General features: G+C 38.6%; 2 protein-coding genes across 2 annotated transcripts in view; both read right to left on the bottom strand.

Moving 5' to 3' along the window:
* Positions 1-1,619: 1,619 nt before the first annotated feature.
* NOXRED1 (NADP dependent oxidoreductase domain containing 1) lies at positions 1,620-19,370 on the bottom strand. The gene is made up of 6 exons (XM_045562755.1): positions 18,787-19,370; positions 11,435-11,634; positions 7,102-7,282; positions 6,335-6,486; positions 5,514-5,736; positions 1,620-2,259 (listed from the first exon to the last, which is right to left on the bottom strand). Exons 1-6 carry the CDS (start codon positions 18,939-18,941, stop codon positions 2,085-2,087), a joined length of 1,086 nt encoding a protein of 361 aa, XP_045418711.1. The 5' UTR covers positions 18,942-19,370; the 3' UTR covers positions 1,620-2,084.
* VIPAS39 (VPS33B interacting protein, apical-basolateral polarity regulator, spe-39 homolog) overlaps positions 11,563-21,239 on the bottom strand; it is a 38,375-nt gene continuing 28,698 nt past the window's right edge. Inside the window, exon 20 of the mRNA XM_045562744.1 lies at positions 11,563-11,634. Coding sequence (XP_045418700.1) covers positions 11,620-11,634 — 15 coding nt within the window. The 3' untranslated portion in view covers positions 11,563-11,619. The remainder of the gene's footprint in view (positions 11,635-21,239) is intronic.

Raw genomic sequence — 21,239 nt, 5'->3', positions numbered from 1 at the left:
CATGTTAATTATCTGGATCCAGGAAACATAAAACTTATATCTTGACAACAAGCAGGAAGTTAGTACTGGGAGCCAGAAACCTAGGCTAAACTCCCACAGAGAAGGGGAGACAGGGCCCCTCCTCCTCGATGCTCACATTTCAAAGTGATGGCCCCAAGACCCCCCAAAAAGAGATGGTTCTGGGGTATAAAATGGCATGAGGTTTATTCAGCTTTTTAAAAGATTAACATCTTAAAAGCACAGAAAAAGGATTTACAATGACAAGTTCTCTAAAGGAAGTGTTTTAAGAAAAAGCACGGGAAAGTTCTCTCTCCCTTTTGGCATCATAGAAAAATTTTAAAAAATCTTGTTTTAGATTTGTACATATCCTTACAAACAACATGGCTTATAAAAGTACCACTGGGGCCAGGCGCGGTGGCTCACGCCTATAATCCTAGCACTCTGGGAGGCCGAGATGGGTGGATTGCTCGAGGTCAGGAGTTCGAGACCAGCCTGAGCAAGAGCGAGACCCTGTCTCTACTAAAAATAGAAAGAAATTATCTGGACAACTAAAAATATATATAGAAAAAATTAGCCGGGCATGGTGGCACATGCCCGTAGTTCCAGCTACTTGGGAGGCTGAGGCAGGAGGATCACTTAAGCCCAGGAGTTTGAGGTTGCTGTGAGCTAGGCTGACGCCACGGCACTCACTCTAGCCCGGGCAACAGAGCGAGACTCTGTCTCAAAAAAAAAAAACAAAACAAAAAAGTACCACTGACTATGAAACAGAGTTGGGTTTGCTTACAAGGTTCTTGAAGGTGGTACCTTCCAGATCTTTACAAAATGAAATTTAGGTTAGAGTCTACCTACCCATGACTAGACTTCTCAGTAGAAATTATAAAATATTTCTTGTTGCTTAAATGACTCCAGTTCCCCTCTAGTTTTACAGACTTAACTGTGTTTTCTTCTCCTGGTCTCACTTCTTAATCCTAAAAACCACTGTAGGGCTAACACAATCCAGAAGGGCAGCAATGTACCTTGTCCAGTTCTCTACACCTGAATGATGAGTAAAAGCAATGTTTCTTTTTTTTTTCCTACTGATAGAAGGAAAAGTGCCTCAAATTAACACTCACAAGTGTTAATATTTGATGATGAACCTAATTTTTTCCCAAATTGGACTAATTTTATTGGAAACCATTTTAACACCATACCATTGCATTTGCCTGGCTCATGATTATGCAAAAACCAAAATGTAAATGATTAAGACCATGATGATTTACATGTATAGTGAATGCTTTTGTTCAAAAGCACTGTAGCATTTAGCAAACAGTGGTTTGGTGACAGAGCATAGTAAGCGACATCCTTTCCTAGCTTGATGGTGTCACTGCTCTTGTTTTCAACTCCAATATAATTAACAAAAAGTATCTGCAGAACATAGAGGAAATAACTGTGTACTATAGAAGAACTATATTTTGAAAAATTATTTTTAGCCATTTAATATAAATACCAGTTATTTTTTTAAAAGGTTTATGGTTTTAAATGGTTTAAATGGGAACAGCTTTAAATAAGTTGGTACTAGAACTGTCTTATATAGCTGAAATAAGCATGAAATGAGTCATAATTCAATTAAGGTTGTTTATCATACATTTACTTCTCTGTCCAAAATTGCAGGAAAATCAAGCTGTATCATTTGCCAGCCACATACTGCTGGCAAATTGATTGGAGTTTGCCAATCAATTTGGAATATGATTGATTAGAAGAGAAGCTGCAGTACATAATTGTCTAATAATGACATTAAAACTCCTTGAATTTAGCTTTTAGAAGAGAAATAATTTGTATTTTTGGGAAAGCAGCTTACTTAAGTGTGTTAGGTTGTGTAGTTTCACTGGTTGCTTCTGACAGCCAGACACATATTGATATATAGGACCACTTGTTTTATTCTCCATTTTGAAAAGCCATCAGTACAGTTTTCTAATTCCTAGTGCCTAACATGTGGCAAACACAATACAATCACATGACTCCTACTGTCAATTATGATAATCAGGGCACAACTATTATAGAGCAAATCTGTGAGGGGGAAAAAAATCCGGATTTCCTGAGTTATTTTATTGCGATGGAGAGCCTGTGGAAACCACTGGCTCTTCTTTGGTCAAGGAGATGCCAAATGAATCACAGTACAGATAGGTAAGGTGGTCTTGGAGAACAGTACTGGTTGAGAGATGCTGGCTAAAGGGAGTTTCCCTGAGTTGCACAGTAGTCAGATCAAACCAAGGGAAAGACCTGGGGTGAAAAAAAAATACTGTTACTTTTTTATATCTGTTCAATATATCTGATTTGGCTGTTAAACACTTCCTTTAAAGAAAATAATCCTCCACTTAGAATACCAAACTAATTAAAATTCATAAACTAGAAATTCTTCTAGAACTATTCAATATATAGATTTAATTATATTAATACGGTGATTTTTCACACACATATTTCTCTAAGTGCATTTGGAGAAGAATTCATAATTAGAGAATGATTATAATATTGACATTGACACCCTTTTTAGTATATTTTCCTTGAATTTAGAAAGAGCATACATAAGAGGATCATGGACATTAAGCAAGGAAAAGATCTTATTGCTTTTAAGATATCCTCTTTAGCTGTATAGAGAAAAATGTAGAAGTTAATGTGTAAACAAAGTGGGGCAATATTGAGTATTAGTCTATAGTAATTTAAGATTAAAAGCATTAAGACATGGAGTTTTTGTATTTTTCAAAAGATGAGAAGAAATGGGCACACTTGTAGTCCCAGCTATTCAGGAGGCTGAGGTGGGAGGATCACCCAGGAGTTTGAGGCCAGCAAGGGCAACATAGCAAGACTCTGTCTCTTAAAAAAAACCAAAAGACAAACAAAAAAAGATTAGAAGTAAGGCAAGCGTATCTGCTCTTACCATTCTTATTCAACATAGTACCTCAAGTTCCAGCCAGTGCAGTAAGGCAAGAAAAGGAAATTAAAAGGCATGCCAATTAGAAAGGAAGAAATGAAACTGTCTCTATTTATAGATGACATGATTATCTATATAGAAAATCCCAAGGAATCTATCAATAGTTTAAAAACCTCCAAGAACTGATGGATTTGGCAAGATTGTAGGATACAAAATAAATATACAAAAATTGATTGTGTTTGTATGTATTAGCAATGAACATGACACCAAAATTAAAAAGGAAATTTCATTTATAATCACTCCAAAAAAATGGAATACTTAGGTGTAAATCTAATAAAACATGTATAGGACTTACATGATGAAAATTATAAAATGCTGATGAAATAAAGAAGATCTAAATAAATGGAGATACATATTGTATTCATGGATGGGAAGATTCAACAAAATAAAGATGTCAGTTCTCTACAAATTGATCTACAGAGATAATGGTAAAATAAAAATTAGTGACAATACCATATGCTAGTGAGGATGCAGAAAAACTGGGTCATACTTGCTATAATAATACTTGGTACTGTTCTGAAAAACAGTTTGGCAGTGTCTTAAAAAAAAAACATGAAACTACCATATGACTCAATTATTACACTCTTAGGCATTTATCCCAGAGAAGCGAAATCACACAAAAACCTATATATGATTGTTCATAGATGTCTTATTTATTCCAGCCAAAAACTGAAAACAACCCAGATGTCCTTCAACAGGTGAATGGTTAAACACATTGAGATACAGCCATACCATGATACACTACTCAGTAATAAAAACAAACTGTTAATACACACAGCAACTTGGATGAATCTCTAGAGACTTATGTTGAAAGAAAAAAAGTCAATCCCAAAAGGTTACATACTACATTAGTCCATTTATATGACATTCTTAAAATGAAAAAATTGTAGGAATGAAGAAGAGATTCGTAGTTGCCAAGTTTTGTGGGTGGGGGCAACATGAAGGATCCTTTGGTGAAAGACCTGTTTTCGAACTCCTGGCCTCAAGTGATCCTCCTGCCTCAGCCTCCCAGAATGCTAGAAGTACAGGTGTGAGCCACCATGCCCGGCCATCGCTTCCAGGGTTCTGACTTAAACAACTTGGTGAAGCAACATGTAATTAGATAAGAAACACTAGAAGATCAGGTAGCTTTTGGACATGTTGAGTTTATGTGGAGACTGTGAGTGTGCACTTAACCTAGGTGCAGCATTGACATTTAGGCTAAAGATTAGAGTTACAAGCTGTCAGTGCAAAGATGGCAACCTAAGTCCCCAAAGTGGAAAAGGTCACCCAGGAACAAAGTGTAGAATGAAATGAAGACAAGAGTCTAGAATAGAGCCTGGAAAACTCCTAGATTTAAGGGTGGGGTAAAGGAGGAGCTCGCAAAGGAGGGACCAGAGAGTCAGAAAGAAAATGAGGAGAATTTGAGGGATCATGGAAGCCAAGAGAAGAGACTGCTTCAAGAAGAATGGCAGTTAAGGAAGAAAAGGAGTTTAAAGTGTGCAGTGACTCTGGGAGAAAAGGCCAGAGGACCGCTTGAGCTCAGGAGGTCCAGACCAGCCTGAGCAAGAGTGAGACCCCGTCTCTACTAAAAATAGAAAAAATTAGCTGGGCATGATGGCATGTACCTGTATGTAGCCCTGGCTACTCGGGAGGCTGAGGCAGAAGGATTGTTTGAGCCCAGGAGTTTGAGGTTGCTGTGAGCCAGGATGACACCATGGCACTCTAGCCCGGGCAACAAAGCGAGACTCTGTCTCAAATAAATAAATAAATAAAGTGTGCAGTGAATCTAATGACTTGGTAGTCACTGGTAACAAGAGCAACAATCTCTGCATATCAGATTATCAGATATTTTAAAAACTGATTTTATGCTTATCAAGCTATAGAGAACTGGCACCCTCATACGTTCTTGGTAGAAATGTAACCAAGCACTACATATTTGCTAAGCAATTTAGGAATACCTATCAAACATAAAATATACATAACTTTAGACCCACAAATTCTTTCATGTATTTATTCAACAGAAATATTGGTACAAATGTGCAAAGTAAGTACAAGAATGTTCAAAGCAGCCCTTAATGCAAAATTTGGGACAAAGGGAAGGAACTATATCTGTATCAAGTGGAAACAGAGTGAAGAAATTTAATTAAAGAAATGTGTCCTGTCCAGTGGATGCCTGTGAACCTGCTCATAAATGAAGTAGCTATGATTGTACTAACATAGAATGGTATCTGTGATATAGTAAGCAAAAAAGCAGTGTGTATGTAGTTCCCATGTTTCTAACACTGTGTATATAGGAATAGATAGGCATACATGTTATAATGACAATGTAACATGTTTATAAATGCAAAGATAAAAAGACAGAAATGTAAAAACTATTAGAGGTAAAATCTATAAAATAGGATTTGGGAGGCAAAGGAGGGCTTTTACTTTTCTCCTAGTTGAATTTTTTACAAAATTGTGTTATTTTTAGCAATAAAAAGAATCTGAAAGGATAAAAGAAAAAAGCATCTGCTAAGACAAGAATGTGGGAGAAATTAGAATGGCCAGCTGTCTGACACCTTACCTTTTCTTAGACAAGTTCCTGACATAAGTTTTGCTGACAAAATTTGTTGGTTGAAACTTTGGGCAAGATGCTGTTCCTTTCCCACAGTCTTCGAAATGCACAGAGAGAAACAGTTCATTCAGAAGCAGCAGCGCTTGTGGGCTGGCCATGTTTCCTGCCGTGCACATGTTTAGGGCTGCATAGAACACTCCCACCAACCACTTGATATTGAGGATTATTCCCCCTACACATCAACGAAAAGATAAATACCAGTTAGCACCACCAAAAATGAGTCGCAGGGAACCTAGAACAAACTCCAGTGAATAGCCATCTTTTTTCTAAGACAGGTTGGTATTAATAATATGAACCATGAGATAAGCAAACACTCCTCCTTCCTAGGCCAAGAGTTCTATTTCTGCCCTTTATAAGACAGGTTTTGACCATCCCAAAGGAGGATAGATACAACTAATGTAGACATTGCTAATGGCAAGTGTCTCTAGAATGGTTGTTGATAATAAGAAGAAGGAACTGGGGAAAACTGCAAGATTAGAACAGGGAAAAGCCATTTTAGTCCCAGACATTGCATCCTCTTGTTTCAATAAGCTATCTTTGGTTGTTTCCAGTTTGTCCTTAAAAGCTGTACATAATCAAGCTTCTCAGCTCTCCCTAATAAAGGATGCTTTCTATCACCAAACACTGTTCCAGTACAAAACCTAAAATAACTGAGAATATATCTAGGGTGTCCCCCCCACCCCCCACACAGACTGGGATTTAATAAGATAGCAACAGGCCAAAGGGAAGGTCATTTTCAAAAGAATGCCAGAAATATGCTGACTCATTACCAGCAGGACTGTAGGGGCAAGTAGCCTGAGGAATCACAGGATCTTGGAGAGCAGTTGCAACTTCCTTATTGGTCCCCCAGATGTTGGCACCGTCTTCAACACACTCATATTGAGGTCGCAAGATATTGGTATGATTCAGTAGTAGTTTCAACCTGGAAGTAAAGCCACTAGGACAGGGAGTACAGTGCTAGGACTAGAGTGAATGACTACATAATCCATTGTATTCACATCCAACTCCAGCAACAGCCTCCCCTGCACAGCACTGCTCAGAGGCAAATGCAGGTCTGGGTCAGCGCTGAGGGCACTAATTGGTTGGCTTGTTCCATCCACCTAACAAATATTTACTTATTAACTGTTATCATGTGCTAGGCATGGGGCTAGATACTAGGGGTACAGAACTAATATTTGACACACAACTTTTAGTAACTTTTCATGTTGTTGACTAGTGGTTTTCCTTCTCAGTGATGCACAAGGAGAATATTAATACTATTCAGTATTGTAGTGGGAAGCAATGTTCTATTGTAGTTCTAAACATTTGTACAGCAAAGAAAATGTCCCACCCACAAGTGCTGTTTGTGGGTAAGTGAGGAAGATACAATTAGAAAGGAAAGGTCAGCTGGGGCCTTCTACACATAAAGCTGCCTCCTCCTTACTACTGGAAATAACCAACTCCAAGAGTTAGGGGCTACAGTGGAGGTAGGAGGCAGAAGTTAGAGATGACTAGACAGAGCAGTTCTGCCAGTTCTGTTCTTACCCTAACAGGATACCTGGGTAGTGGGACAGCAGCTACAAAGCTGTACACAATGCAGGTTTTCTCAAGGCTGGTTTGAATTTCTAAGCAGATATGGCTCAGCTGAGACGGCAAGCAGCAGAGGAATATCACATTGGCCCAACTCGCCAGATTAGAGTTACGATAAAAGCACTGGACCCCCAGTTTCTGGAACTCATCTGGAAAGGATAAAGGAGGACAGAAAGCACAGTACAAAGGAGGTTGACCTGAACGTCAACTATGGGGAGATTTATCTCGGTAAATCAACCCAAAGCTTGTTGCCACACAAATCAAAGGATAATCCCACATGCTTTTTTTTTTTTTTTTGAGACATGATCTCATTCTGTCACCTGGGCTAAAGTGCAGAGTCATCATAGCTCACTGCAGTCTCAAACTCCTGGGCTCAAGTGATCCTCCTGCCTCAGCCTCCCAAGTAGCTGGGACTACAGGTGTGTACCATCACACCCGGCTTACTTTTCTATTTGTTTTAGAGATGGGGTCTCGCTGTGTTGCCCAGGCCAGTCTCAAACTCCTCGCCTCAAGTGATTCTCTCACCTTGTTCTCCCAAAGTGCTAGTATCACAGGCATGAGCCACCACATCCAGCCTATTCCCATTTTATAGATGAGGATGCTGAGGCTTCAAGAAGCTACATGGCTTTCCCAAAGTTACACAGCTCACTGGCTTGAGTTGGTGGAAAAACTAGAAGAGTGGAAGAGTATAGAGCAGAGACTAGGAGGAGTCTGGAAATATTTAACAGTTTCTGTAAAGTATATATAACTTAATGTTAATAGAATATATATAAATGGAGAGAAAAATGTGATAACTCATGTAGTTGCATAAGAACACTCACTGGTAGTTAATCATTTGATGGTACTTATTGCCACATGGATTTTCAAAAGTAAGAATTTAAAATGTACACTCATATCTGGTGTTATGTTTTAAGTGTTACTGGAAAACAGAATATGACAGACATTGGAGAGGTGAATTCTTATCTTAACCATTAAGAGTACATGACAAGTGTGAAGCTGAAGTTATCTGGATACTCATAAACCTGAAAGATGGATACGACAAGGACAAAATTTAGAGAACAGGGACATCTATCATTCTTTCACATGTTCATGTTCTTTTCATGTGCACAGAAGCTGATGCTGAGCATTCTGAATTCTTGTTTCCTTACACAACATGTAGTGACATTTTAAAACTATAATTTTATTACTGATAAACATATTGCTTTCCAAAGAATATGTATACTTTATTTATTTATTTATTTTTATTTTATTTTTTATTTTTTGAGACAGAGTCTCACTTTGTTGCCCAGGCTGGAGTGAGTGCCGTGGCGTCAGCCTAGCTCACAGCAACCTCAAACTCCTGGGCTTAAGCGATCCTACTGCCTCAGCCTCCCGAGTAGCTGGGACTACAGGCATGCGCCACCATGCCCGGCTAATTTTTTCTATATATTTTTTTAGTTGTCCAGATAATTTATTTCTATTTTTAGTAGAGATGGGGTCTCGCTCAGGCTGGTCTCGAACTCCTGACCTCGAGCGATCCACCCGCCTCGGCCTCCCAGAGTGCTAGGATTACAGGTGTGAGCCACCGCGCCCGGCCTATATATTATACTTTATTGAAATATCATATATATTAATCCTGTTGATGGGATCAAAAAATATGCTTTGAGTAGTAATATGTTTTTTAAGTTTACTAAAAAACATACAAATCAGTAAGAAGAATACAGGCACTCCAACAGAAAAAAATGGACAAAAGCAACTCAAAAAAGATGAAATAGCAATAAACCTATGAAAAACATTCAATTTTTCTAGTGATCAATGAAAGACATATTAGAACAAGAAAAATTTTAAAACCATATTAAAATGGTGATGTTAAGAATGATTCCCAGCACTAACAAGGGTGTAGTGAAATGGGAGTCCTTTTTTTTTTTTTTGAGACAAGGTCTCACTCTGTCACCCAGGCTAGAGTGCAGTGGCACAATCACAGCTCACTGCAACCTCCAACTCCTGGGTTCAAGTGATCCTCCTGCCTCAGCCTCCCAAGGAGCTAGGATTACAGACATGTACCATCACACCTAGCTAATTTTTCTATTTTTTGTAGAGAAGGGGTCTTGCTATGTTGCCTAGGCTGGTCTTGAACTCCTGGCCTCAAGCGATCAACCTGCCTTGGCCTCCCAAAGTGCTAAGTGCTAGGATTATAGGCATGAGTCACTCACTGTGCCTGGCCTATTAGAAGTTTCTTTAAAAATCAAACATATATCTACCACATTACCCAGTCATTTCACTGCTAGGTAAATACCCAAGAAAAATGAAAACAGTTGCCCATGTGAACACTCCTATAAAATACTCATAGCAGCTTTATTTGTAATAGTCAAAAGCTGGAAACAACCTGAATCAACAGGTAAATAGATAAACTGTGGAATAATCGTGCGATGAAATACTACTCAGAAATAAAAAAGGATATTGATACATTAAACAACTTGGATATATCTCAAACTAATTATGCAGAGTGAAAGGCTAAAAGAAGTGCAAATTGTATGACTCTGTTTATAGAAAATTCTAGAAAATGCAAACTAATCTATGGTGACAGAAATCAGATCATTGGTTTCCTGGATGGAGAGCTGTAGGGAGGTAGAGAGATAGGGATTACCAAGGGCAAGAAGGAACTTTTGGGAGTCGTGGATATGTTCCTTACCTTGACTGTATTGATAGTTTCACAGGTATACACGTGTCAAAACATCAAATTGTATACTTTAACTATGTCCCAATTTATTGTATACAAATAATATTTTAATAAGGCGGTACTATACTTTGACCCAGTAATTTTATTTTGAAAATCATGTACAAGGAAGTTCAATTAAGTAGGGCATAGTTACATAAATTATGGTACATCTATACTTTGGAATACTATACAACCTTAAAATCATTTTTTACATTAAAATTAATCTCTTACTGATATAATTTTAAATTGTGAGAAGAAAACAGAGAAAGGGAGAGTGCTGCTGGGTGTCTGGAGCTCCTAGCCACCAGCTGGACACATGCTGCTCAGTCTGCAAGCCCAGACACCAGGCACAGCAAGCACACCCCTTCTAGGGAGCCACAGGGGAGTGCTCTCAAAGCCTACTGGGGTCATATTATGCCTGTGGGACAGTGGAGGTGCTTTAAAATCATTATTTTGAAGAATGTTAAATGATATATGGGAATATGCTCATGATATGTTAAATGAAAAAAGCAGAATACAAATAATTATGGGCTGGGCGCGGTGGCACACGCCTGTAATCCTAGCACTCTGGGAGGCTGAGGCGGGTGGATTGCTCAAGATCAGGAGTTTGAGACCAGCCTGAGCAAGAGCGAGACCCTGTCTCTACTAAAAAAATAGAAAGAAATTATCTGGCCAACTAAAATATACATATAAAAAAAATTAGCCGGGCATGGTGGTGCATGCCTGTAGTCCCAGCTACTGGGGAGGCTGAGGCAGGAGGATCGCTTAAGCCCAGGAGTCTGAGGTTGGTGTGAGCTAGGCTGACGCCACGGCACTCACTCTAGCCCGGGCAACACAGTGAGACTCTGTCTCAAAAAAAAAAAAACAAAACAATTATGTATAGTAACAATTACTGATATGAGAGGAAAAACTGAAGGAAATAGTTACATTCTTGCTTATAAAGTAATTTTCTAAATCTTCAACAATAGGCATTATATTATTTTACATTTTTATTATTGAAGTATAATTTACATACAGTGCAACACACAGATCTGAAGTATATAGTTTAATCAGTTTTGACAAACACATACTGCCACGTAACCCATACTTCTCTTAAGATAGAACATTTCCATCGCCCCAGAAAGTTCTTTCAGGACTTTCTCAGTCTGTCTCCCCAGAAGCAATCATTGTTCTGATTTCTATCACCATGGATTATTAAATGGAATCATTATAAAACATTTTTAAAATTCAGTAAGTGTTATTTTTAAAAATATAAGGCCAAATGCAAATATTTGGAACCGTTTAACACCCACCCAACTCTAACTGGTTCAGTTAGAAGATCTGAACTCTGTACGGAAAGCTTCCCCGTATCAAAGACCCAAAAAGATAATTTACCACCAAGGGCAGAGAGAGGAAAGATAGATATAAAACATATAAGTAGAGAAGAAAAGTTGTTTCCAGGAACAAGCTAGAAAAAGCTATCTTTCTAGCTTTCCTTCAGCCTAGCAAGCTGAGAACTCAGCATGCTATATACCAGGATTGCTCTTTAAAGGGATCCTTTCAAGATGACTTCATCAACACCTAAACAGCACAAGCCCCCCTTCCGCCACACTCTGCTCCTCACCCAGGGCCTCTGGCCTCCTAGTGGAGATTCGCAGGCTCTCAGCAGGGATGGGGACAAGCTGCAGCAGTGTGCGAGCCAGCTGCTTCCCAAGGTGGCCACCTCCAATGATGCCCACCTTTAACTCCTTATTGTCAGGGGTGGCTAAATGAAGTGATCCAGCTGAGAGATAGCTGGAACTTTGATTCTCATGTAATGATTCTCTGGAGAATAAACAGACACATACATAAATACATGTATATATTACAGCTCTTCTTAACTGTTAGCCTCTGGCGTTTTCTGCTTTAACTTTCTCACATGGAAGCCTGGTGGCACCTAAAATACTTCAGAGAGGAGGCTTTTCAATTGCATGCCATTTATCCAGCCTTAGTAGGAGATGAAATGTTCCTCCTGAGGGAATTTTCCAAAAACAAAAGGATAACCCTTTTCAAGGGACCAAAATTTGTTTAAAACATTTAAAAATTTTTTTAAGAGTTTTTTTTTTTTTTTTTTTTTTTTAGACAGAGTCTCACTCTGTCGCCCTGGGTAGAGTGGAATGGCATGATCATAGCTCACAGCAACCTCAAACTCCTGGGCTCAATTGATCCTCCTGTCTCAGCCTCCTGAGTATCTGGGACTGCAGGCCCATGCCATCACACAGGCTAATTTTTTTCTATTTTCAGTAGAGACAGAGTCTTGCTCTTATTGGCTGGTCTTGAACCCCTGATGTCAAGCAATCCTCCCACCCTCGCCAACCAGAGTGCTTGGATTACAGGCGTGAGCCACCACGCCCAGCCAACATTTTAAAGTTTTTGTTACATGTAGTATGCATTTCCCTGCCTTCTTAAACACAAGGTCTGAATATTTAATCATTTTGTTGACTCAGAACCATCATTTATGAACAATCACTCTTACACATTATACTGTAATGTATAACACATTGTGAGCCAGTTCCCTCATTTTTTTTTCTGTACAGATAGCTGTCAATTTTTTCTTATGGTAAAAAAACATAAAATTTACCATCTAAAACATTTTTAAGTGTACAATACAGCAGGGTTAACTATATGCAAGTTGTTGTGCAAGAGATCTCTAAAACCGTTTCATCTGGCAAAAATGAAACTCTATACCCATTGAACAGTTCCTCTTTTCCCTCTCACCCAGCCCCTGGCAACTATCATTCTACTTTCTATTTGGCTACATTAGATACCTTATATAAGTGGAATCATGCAGTATTTGTCTGTTTGTGACAAATACACAAATGCTTATTCACTTAGCATAATGTCCTTAAGCTTTATCCATATGAATTTTTGGGTTTTTAAAAATTTCTACAAAAAAAGCTATTGGGATTTTGATAAAGATTGCATTGAATCTGTAGATCACTTTGGGTAGAATGGACATTTTAACACAATTAAGTCTTCTAATGCATGAACATGGAATGTCTTTCCATTTATTTGTATCTTCCTTAATTCTTTCAGCAATGTTTTGTAGTTTTTAGTGTACAAGTGTTTCATCCCCTTGGTTAAGTTTATTACTATTTTATTCTGTTGTAAATAGGATTGTTTCCTCAATTTCCTTTTTAGATTCTTCGTTGATAGTGTATAGAAATGCAACTAATTTTTGTATGTTGATTTTGTATCCTGCAACTTTACTGAATTCGTTACTAGTTCTAACAGTTTTTGTGGAATTTTTAGGGATTTCTATATATAAGATGACGTCATCTGTGAACAGAGATCACTCTATTTTTTCCTTTCCAATTTAGATGTCTTCTATTTCTTTTTCTGACCTAACTGGTCTGGTTAGGACTTCTAGTACTATCTTGAATACAAGTGGTAAAAGTGGGCATTCTTGCCTTGTTTCTGACCTTAGAAGAAAAGTTTTCAGTTTTTCACCATTAAGATGTTAGCTGTGGGCCAGGCGCGGTGGCTCACGCCTGTAATCCTAGCACTCTGGGAGGCCGAGGCGGGTGGATCACTCGAGGTCAGGAGTTCGAGACCAGCCTGAGCAAGAGCGAGACCCTGTCTCTACTAAAAATAGAAAGAAATTATCTGGCCAATTAAAATATATATAGAAAAAATTAGCCGGGCATGGTGGCGCAAGCCTGTAATCCCAGCTACTCGGGAGGCTGAGGCAGTAGGATCGCTTGAACCCAGGAGTTTGAGGTTGCTGTGAGCTAGGCTGACGCCATGGCACTCTAGCCCAGGCAACAGAGTGAGACTCTGTCTCCAAAAAAAAAAAAAAAGAAAGATGTTAGCTGTGAGCTTTTCATATAGGACCATTATTATGTTGAGGCAATTTCCCTCTATTTCTAGTTTATTGAGTGTTTTTATCATGAAAGGTTGTTGAATTTTGTCAAATTCTTTTTCTGCATCAATTGAAATCATCATGTGATTTCTGTCTCTCATTCTAGTAATACAGTATATTATATTGATTTTGTATTTGAATCATCCTTGCATTCCAGAAATAAATCCCACTTGGTCATAATCCTTTTAGTGTGTTGAATTCAATTTGTTAGTATTTTGTTGAGGGTTTTTGCATCAAGAGTATTGTTCTATAGTTTTCTTGTTGTATCTTAGTGTAGGTATGGGTTTGTCAATTTTGATGACCTTTTCAAAATATCAGCTCTTAGTTTTGATTTTTTTCTACTGTTTTGATATTCTCTGGTTTGTTTATTTCTGCTCTATTTACTTCTTTTTGCTTACTTTGGGTGTAGTTTGTCCTTCCTTCTCTAGTTCCTTGAAGTATAAAGTTAGGTTGTTCATTTGAGATCTTTCTTTTATTTTAAAGTAGGCATTTGCCCCTATAAACTTTGCTGTTAATACTGCTTTTGCTGCACCCGGTAAGTTTTGGTATATTGTATTTTCATTTCTCTCAAGATATTTTAATTTTTTTCTTGTGATTTCTTCTTTGATCCATTGGCGGTTCAAGAGTGTGTTAATTTCCACGTATTTGTGAATTTTCCAATTTTCTTTTTGCTATCCATTTCTAGTTTCATTCCATTGTAGTTGAAAAAAGATAACTGGTATAATTTGAATCTTCTTGAATTTGTTAAGACTTGTTTTGTGGCCTAACATGTGATCTAGCCTAGAGAATGTTTGACATGCACTTGAAGAGTGTATATTTTGCTTCTGTTGGGTGGAGTGTTCTGCATTTGCCTGTTAGGTTCCAACTGGTCTATTGTGTTGTTCAAGTCCTCTTTTTCCCTACTGACCTTCTGTATGATTGTTCTATTTATTATTGAAAGTGGGATAATAAAATCTACTATTATTGTGTACCTTCAACTCTGTAAATATTTGCTTAATATATGGCTGCTCTGAGGTTAAGTACATATATAATTGTTATATCTTCTCTGTGAATTGATCTTTTTATTATTATATGATGTCATTCTTTGTCGCTCAGGACAGTTTTTGACTTAGCCTATTCTGAGTATGGCCAACCCTGTTTTCTTTTGGTTACCATTTGCATGGAATACCTTTTTCTGTTTTTTCACTTCCAGTCTGTGTGTGTCCTTACATCTAAAGTGAGTCACTTGTAGACAGCATATAGGTTGGATCTTGTTTTATTTTTTTTAATCCATTCAGCCACTCTGTGTCTTTTGATTGAGAAGTTTAATACATTTACATTTAAAGTAATTACTGATAGGGAAGGTCTTACTATTGCTATTTTGTTAATTGTTTTCTATATGTCTTGTAGTTGTTTTGTTCCTGCCTTCCTGTTTCATTGATTTTTTTGTAATGACATGCTTTGATTCCTTTATTTTCTTTTGTGTATCTTTGATTGGTATTTTTTTTTTTGTGGTTACCATAGGAAATTACATAAAAATCTTATAGTTATAACAACCTATTTTAAACTGATAACAGCTTAACTCCAATCACATAAAAAAACTCTATTTCTTTTATCTTCCCTCACCCCTGCTTTTTGTTACTGATCTCACAAAGTGTATCTTTTATATTTTGTATCCATTAACAGTTTTACAGTAACAGTTACTTTTTTAAGCTTTTATCTTTTAAATCCTACACCAGAATTAAAAATTATTTATGCACCACCCATTACAATATTACAGTACTATGTATATGCCTATGTATCCATCTTAACCAAAGAGCCTTATATTTTTGTATACTTTTGTGTTGCCGTCTAGCATTTTTTTCATTTCAACTTAAGGACTCCCATTAGTATTTCTTGTAAGGCAAGTCCAGTGGTGATGAACTTGCTCAGCTTTTGTTTATGTGAGAAGGTCTTGATTTCTCCTGGATTTTTTATTTTTATTAGAGACAGGGTCTTGCTGTTGCCCAGGCTGGAATGCAGTGGCATGGTCATAGCTCACTGCAGCCTAGAACTCCTGGCCTCAAGCGTCTCTTTGACTTTTGAAGGACTTTTTTGCCAGATATAGTATTCTTGTGTTGTTTTTTTTTTTAAGCACTTTGAATATATCAAACCACTCCCTTCTGGCCTACAATGTTTCTGCTGAGAAACCCACATAATCTTATGGAAACGCCTTTGTGTGTGACAAGTTCTTTGTTCTTGGTCTTTTCGATATTCTGTCTTTGACTTTTGATGGCTTGATCATAATGCATCTCTGTGTGTTGCTCTTTACGTTCATCCAAGTTAGTGTCCTTTGAGCATCTTGAATTTGGATATTCATTTCCTTCCTCAGATTTGGGAAGTTGGGGGCCATTATTTCTTCAAATAAGCTCTCTGAACCTTTCTTTCCTTCTCTTCTCCTTCTGAGATTCTCAGAATTGTATATTGGCTCACTTCATGGTGTCCTGTAAGTCCCTTAGACGTCTTTGCTTTCTTATTGTTTTTCTTATTTTTATTTTTATTCTGAGACAGAGTCTCACTCTTGTCACCCCAGCTAAAGGGTAGTGTCATCATCATAGCTCACTGCAACCTCAAACTTTGGGGCTCAAGTGATTTTATTTTTTGTAGAGACAGGGTCTCACTCTTGCTCAGGCTGGTCTTGAACTCCTGACTTCAAGTGATCCTCCCACCTCGGCCTTCCACAATGCTAGGATTACAGGTGTTAGCCACTGTGCCTGGCCTTTATTCCTTTTCCTTTTTGCTGACTCAATAATTTCAAGTTCGCTGATCGCTGATTCTTTCAGCGATCAGTTGAAAGATCATTTGAAAGATCATTAGATCAGTTTGCTGATTCTTTCTTTTGCTTGATCAAGTCTGATGTTTAACTGCTCCAGTGAATTTTTTTCAATTCAGTTACTGTGTTCCTCAGCCCCAGAATTTGAGTTTGTTTTTTTTATAGTTTCTCTTTGTTGATATTCTCCTTTTGTTCACATATTGTATTCCTGATTTCATTTAGTTTATCTATGTTCTCTTGTAGCTCATGGAACTTAAAGATTATTTTGAATTCTTTATTAGGTGACTCATAGATCTGTTTCTTTAGGGTTGGTTTCTGGAGATTTAGTTTGTTCCTGTGATTAGGCCGTATTTTGTTGTTTCATCATATGCCTTCTTTTGTTGGAATTTGGGCATTTGAAAAAAGTAGCCACCTCTCCCAATCTTTAGAGTGGCTTCACACAGGAGAAGATCCTTAGCAATCAGCTCAGCTAGAGATTCTGGTGACCTCTCAAATCTTTTCTGGGAATGTCTTCTCTAGGCTTGGGTTTGTAATTTTCCAATTAGAGAGATTTGCCCGTTTCCTTTGCAGGGGCTCATGATTTCTTGCTGTCTCTGGTGTCTACCCGCATTACTGCAGGTTCTCTGTGCTGCAACAAGCTACTGAGCTTTCCTTTGTTCTCATCTAAAATATGTTGGTTCCCTACCAGTGCTCCAAGTCATGTGAGACAGAAGCCAATCCTTCTGGAAGCCCTTGAAAAGCTGGAATATTGGACATAAATTCCACTTTCTTCTTTCCCACCAAGGGAGAAGGCACAAATTAGGCATTTTCTCCTCATTACATTGCATTGTGCTGACTTGAGGAAGGGGCTATCTCAGCTGAAGTATAATGTCTTTTTTTTACCCCTTTTAATGCAGCTGTTCTTGGCTTTGTACTTGCCTAGGGTACTGTAACTTCTTAGCTGGTTTCTGAAGTTCTCGTAAGAGGTTTTTGGACTATACACTGTTGTTAAGTTAGTGTCTCTGTGGGGTTACAAGGTGTGGACATTTCTATTCCTCCATCTTGCTGACATCACCCTCAGCTGTCAATTTTCATTGCTATAGCACTCCTCTCCTACCACATACCTACTCTTTCTAGTTTGCTATTTCAGTTCTGTACAGACCTGGGAAACCAGATAACTTAGTTTTTAAATAATGTCATGATTTATAAAAGTAAATAGTTTATAAAACAATACATACCTGAGAAACTGAGGGATTTGAGACCACTCTTTCTAGAGGTTCACTTACTGTTGGTCTTGGATGTGTTTTCTTGGTGCAAGATTAACAAAGTCAGACCTCTGAATATATAAGGTATTACTTTTGTTGTTATAAGACAAACTTATATTTGTTTTGTATTTCTGTAAAAACTAGAATCTTAAAGCTCTGGATTTTCCATATAAGCATCACAAGATACATTCTATTTAAGGCTTCTTTCCTGGTTGAAGGAAGAGTACTTTCTCTTAGTGCCTGATCCCTCCAAACATAAAATGCCTCCTGCAAGTCTCATATGTTGTGTTCCCTGTCCCCCCATCTTGGGTACAACCAATAGGTTTATGCATCCTTATCAGCAAGCTAATCAGCAAACTCAATGAAGCAGCCTGCCTCCTTGGGTATGTGCTATACCTATAAACACATTCAATTCAGATCTGGTTCTACCATCCAGGAATTAATCTAACTTCAGAGAAAAGTAAACTGAGAGGGAGAATGAGGATGTGATTGATGCTCCCAGAGTGACCTGGAGTTACAGAATCCAGGAGCCTAATTATAGTTACCTGGTTCAAATACTCCTATTTAAGTGTCTGAAGCTACATTGTATAAAGATACCAGAAACCAGGACTGGACTGAGAGTTTCTCTGCAAATATTCCTGGTTTCAAGCAAGTCACCTGGCTATGGGGCCTGCACAGTCCCAGGTAGCTTTCTCAAAAGGAAGTATTGACCCCATTTGCATTCCTCACCAACAGACCAGGAATGTCTGGTAATTAGCAGCTGTGGAAGATAAGCTGGTGGTGATAATGAGTGAATGAATGGATGAATGATCATTTAACCAATCCATCTACTAATTCATGCTTTATTATGTAACCACAGCCAGGAGGCCTGGTGTGGATTTTGTTGGTCCTTTCAGACCAGGAGTGACTGACTCTAGGTTGGAAAAGATAGGAAGACAATCCTCCTACCAAACTTATCCTCCAATATAAAAAGTTTAAGTCACTTGAATTCTCAGTGGTGAGATTCTTGTCCATTTTCCTAACTTGGAGACCTAGCTTACCTCAAATTGCATAACAGTTTGCAGAAGAAGGTTGCATGGGCACAGGCATTGATCATCAGTCCCCGATAACGGCCCTGCAAATACAGCAAGCTACTATCTTCCTCTGGAATCCCATACTCAAACTGCAGGGACTCAAGGTCCTCTAGCAGGTCCATTTTCAAGCCACCATCTCCTGCAGTGACAGATACTAATCAATTTGGTTCCCTGTCCTGGAAGAAGAGGGGTCTATAAAGGAGAGCATGTTTATGATGGTGTGCCTCAGCAACTCTTTCCTCCTAGATTCTGAACTTGTTCATTTCTCTGAGTGTGGGTCCTTGAATCCTGGATTCACTGACTGCCCATGAATCTTGGATGCATGAAAAATCTGAACAGAAACCCAAATTCATGTTTCTCCACATGGGCTACAAGCATTTTTTCAGCAGAGGAATTTATATTAGCAATAGGTTTCACAGGTGTTCTTGGGCCAGGACCTTCTCCCTTCCATCCCTCCTATGTTTTGGAAGTAGGCCTGAACACATAGGACCACATTTCGAAGAAATTCTTCCCTTTCACTAAACTCTGTGTTTCCCACAGGAAAAAAAAGAACCCAAACTAAATACAACTGTTCCCCTATCTAGGGCAGGAACATCTAGATTTTACAAAATAAACCCAGAGATACATAAACTCATCTACATACACGTATCACCAAACAGAGAAAATCTGCCCAACTCCTCCATACTTCTGGTCCTGGAGGGTAAGAACTACATTTCTAAGGAGAATTACCCAAGAAATTTGCCATTATGACTCCTTAGCTACCAGATTACTTTAGTCTCTGAGTCTTAAAGGGGAAAGCCCCACTTAGAGGTTTTCCTGATCTGAGCATGAGGACACAAGTACCTTGTACTATTTACATGAGTACTATACCAGGGAAGTACGGGACCATCCCAACAGAAGATTCTGGATTTCTAGTTTTTTTACAGACTGGAATATTATACAGATCTTAGTAGCAGTACTTGAGTTATTTTTCCAACCCATTCTCATTGTGTTCAAAGAAATCAACAAAATTTTGAGGTGAAATTCACTTAACATAAAATTAGTCATTTTAAGGTGAATAGTTCAGTGGTACATCCACAATGTTGTACAATCACTACCTCTATGTAGTTCCAAACATTTTCATACCCCCAAAAAGAAACTCCACACCCATTAAGCAGTTACTCCCCATCCCTCCCCCACCCATCAATCTGCTCTGTATGGATTTACCTATTCCAGATATTTCATATAAATGGAATCACAAAATACATGACCTTTTGTGTCTGGCTTCTCTAATCCCTCTTAAAGGAAGGCTGTTATGTCATATTTACAGTCTCTTTAAAAGCAAAGTTGCTGGGAATGGTGGCTTGTGCCAGGAATCCCAGCTACTTGGGAAGCTGAGGTGGGAGGACTGCTTGAGCCCAGGAATTCGAGCCCAGCTGGGCAACATAGCAAGACCTGGTCTCTAAAATAAATAAATAAATGCAAAGTCTCCAACCCTTGAAGTTAGGAACATGGAAATTCTCATCAAATCTAAGGAACACTTCCTTCTACCAGAACAGTGGGCACAGGTCATCCTAATGTTATAAGTGATGTTTCCTGCTCTGAAGGAAAAAGGAACTGAAAACCTCCCAGATCAACACAACCAATGCAACACACGTTAGGTTGTACGGACGTGAATTCTAGGCCTATCTTTCACTTAGCATTTTCAAAAATGAGGATTCAGTTGCTGTGGCTTTGTAACATGTCATCTTGGCTAGGCTGCACTACATTTTCTAGAATTCCCTTCCCTGTACGTTTCTGGTTAGAGTCGGCCATGGGAGATATTTTTGTGCAAGTTTGGGAGGGTAGAAATTAAACAGCAACCAGTTGTGTTTCAGCTTTTAAGGTCGGGATAGGCACTTTTGTAGTTCACACATGTTGCTGCTTATCTGCTGGGTACCTTGTTGGTGTGGGACAGCAGTTGGGCCTGTAACTAACACACCTTCCCCTGGATCCTCCTTCAGCTGTTTACTCCTAGGCCAGGTGTTTTTTAGTGCCACGACAAAGGTACCAGCTTTTCCTGCAGGATACCCACTTTGTCAAGGTTGGAGGCGGTGAGAACAGACTAGAGTCCTAGTCCATTCTCATGGGTTCTAGCTTGTCCCTGCTCTCCCTCACTTTATATCTATCTTCCCTTCCCCACTGCCTTTCCTATGGACTGCAAACTCTACCACCAAATAATGAAGACAGCAACCTTAGAAAGACTATTCATCCAGCTGCCATACTTCAGTAAGGTCAAATCCCTCTAAAAGACTGCATATATAGATAATGTATGTATGCTCCTAGTGGTTCTGCTTCTCCGCATGAACTCTCACCAATACACTAGTTAATAAGGTTACCACTGTTGAAGATGAGCCAATAACTCTAGCACAATCTAGCATATTAAACTCTTGTTTCCTCAA

The sequence above is a fragment of the Lemur catta genome, chromosome 1 (assembly GCF_020740605.2).
Source record: "Lemur catta isolate mLemCat1 chromosome 1, mLemCat1.pri, whole genome shotgun sequence".
Classification (NCBI taxonomy): Eukaryota; Metazoa; Chordata; class Mammalia; order Primates; family Lemuridae; genus Lemur; species Lemur catta.
This window is presented reverse-complemented; position numbering and strand designations above follow the sequence as displayed.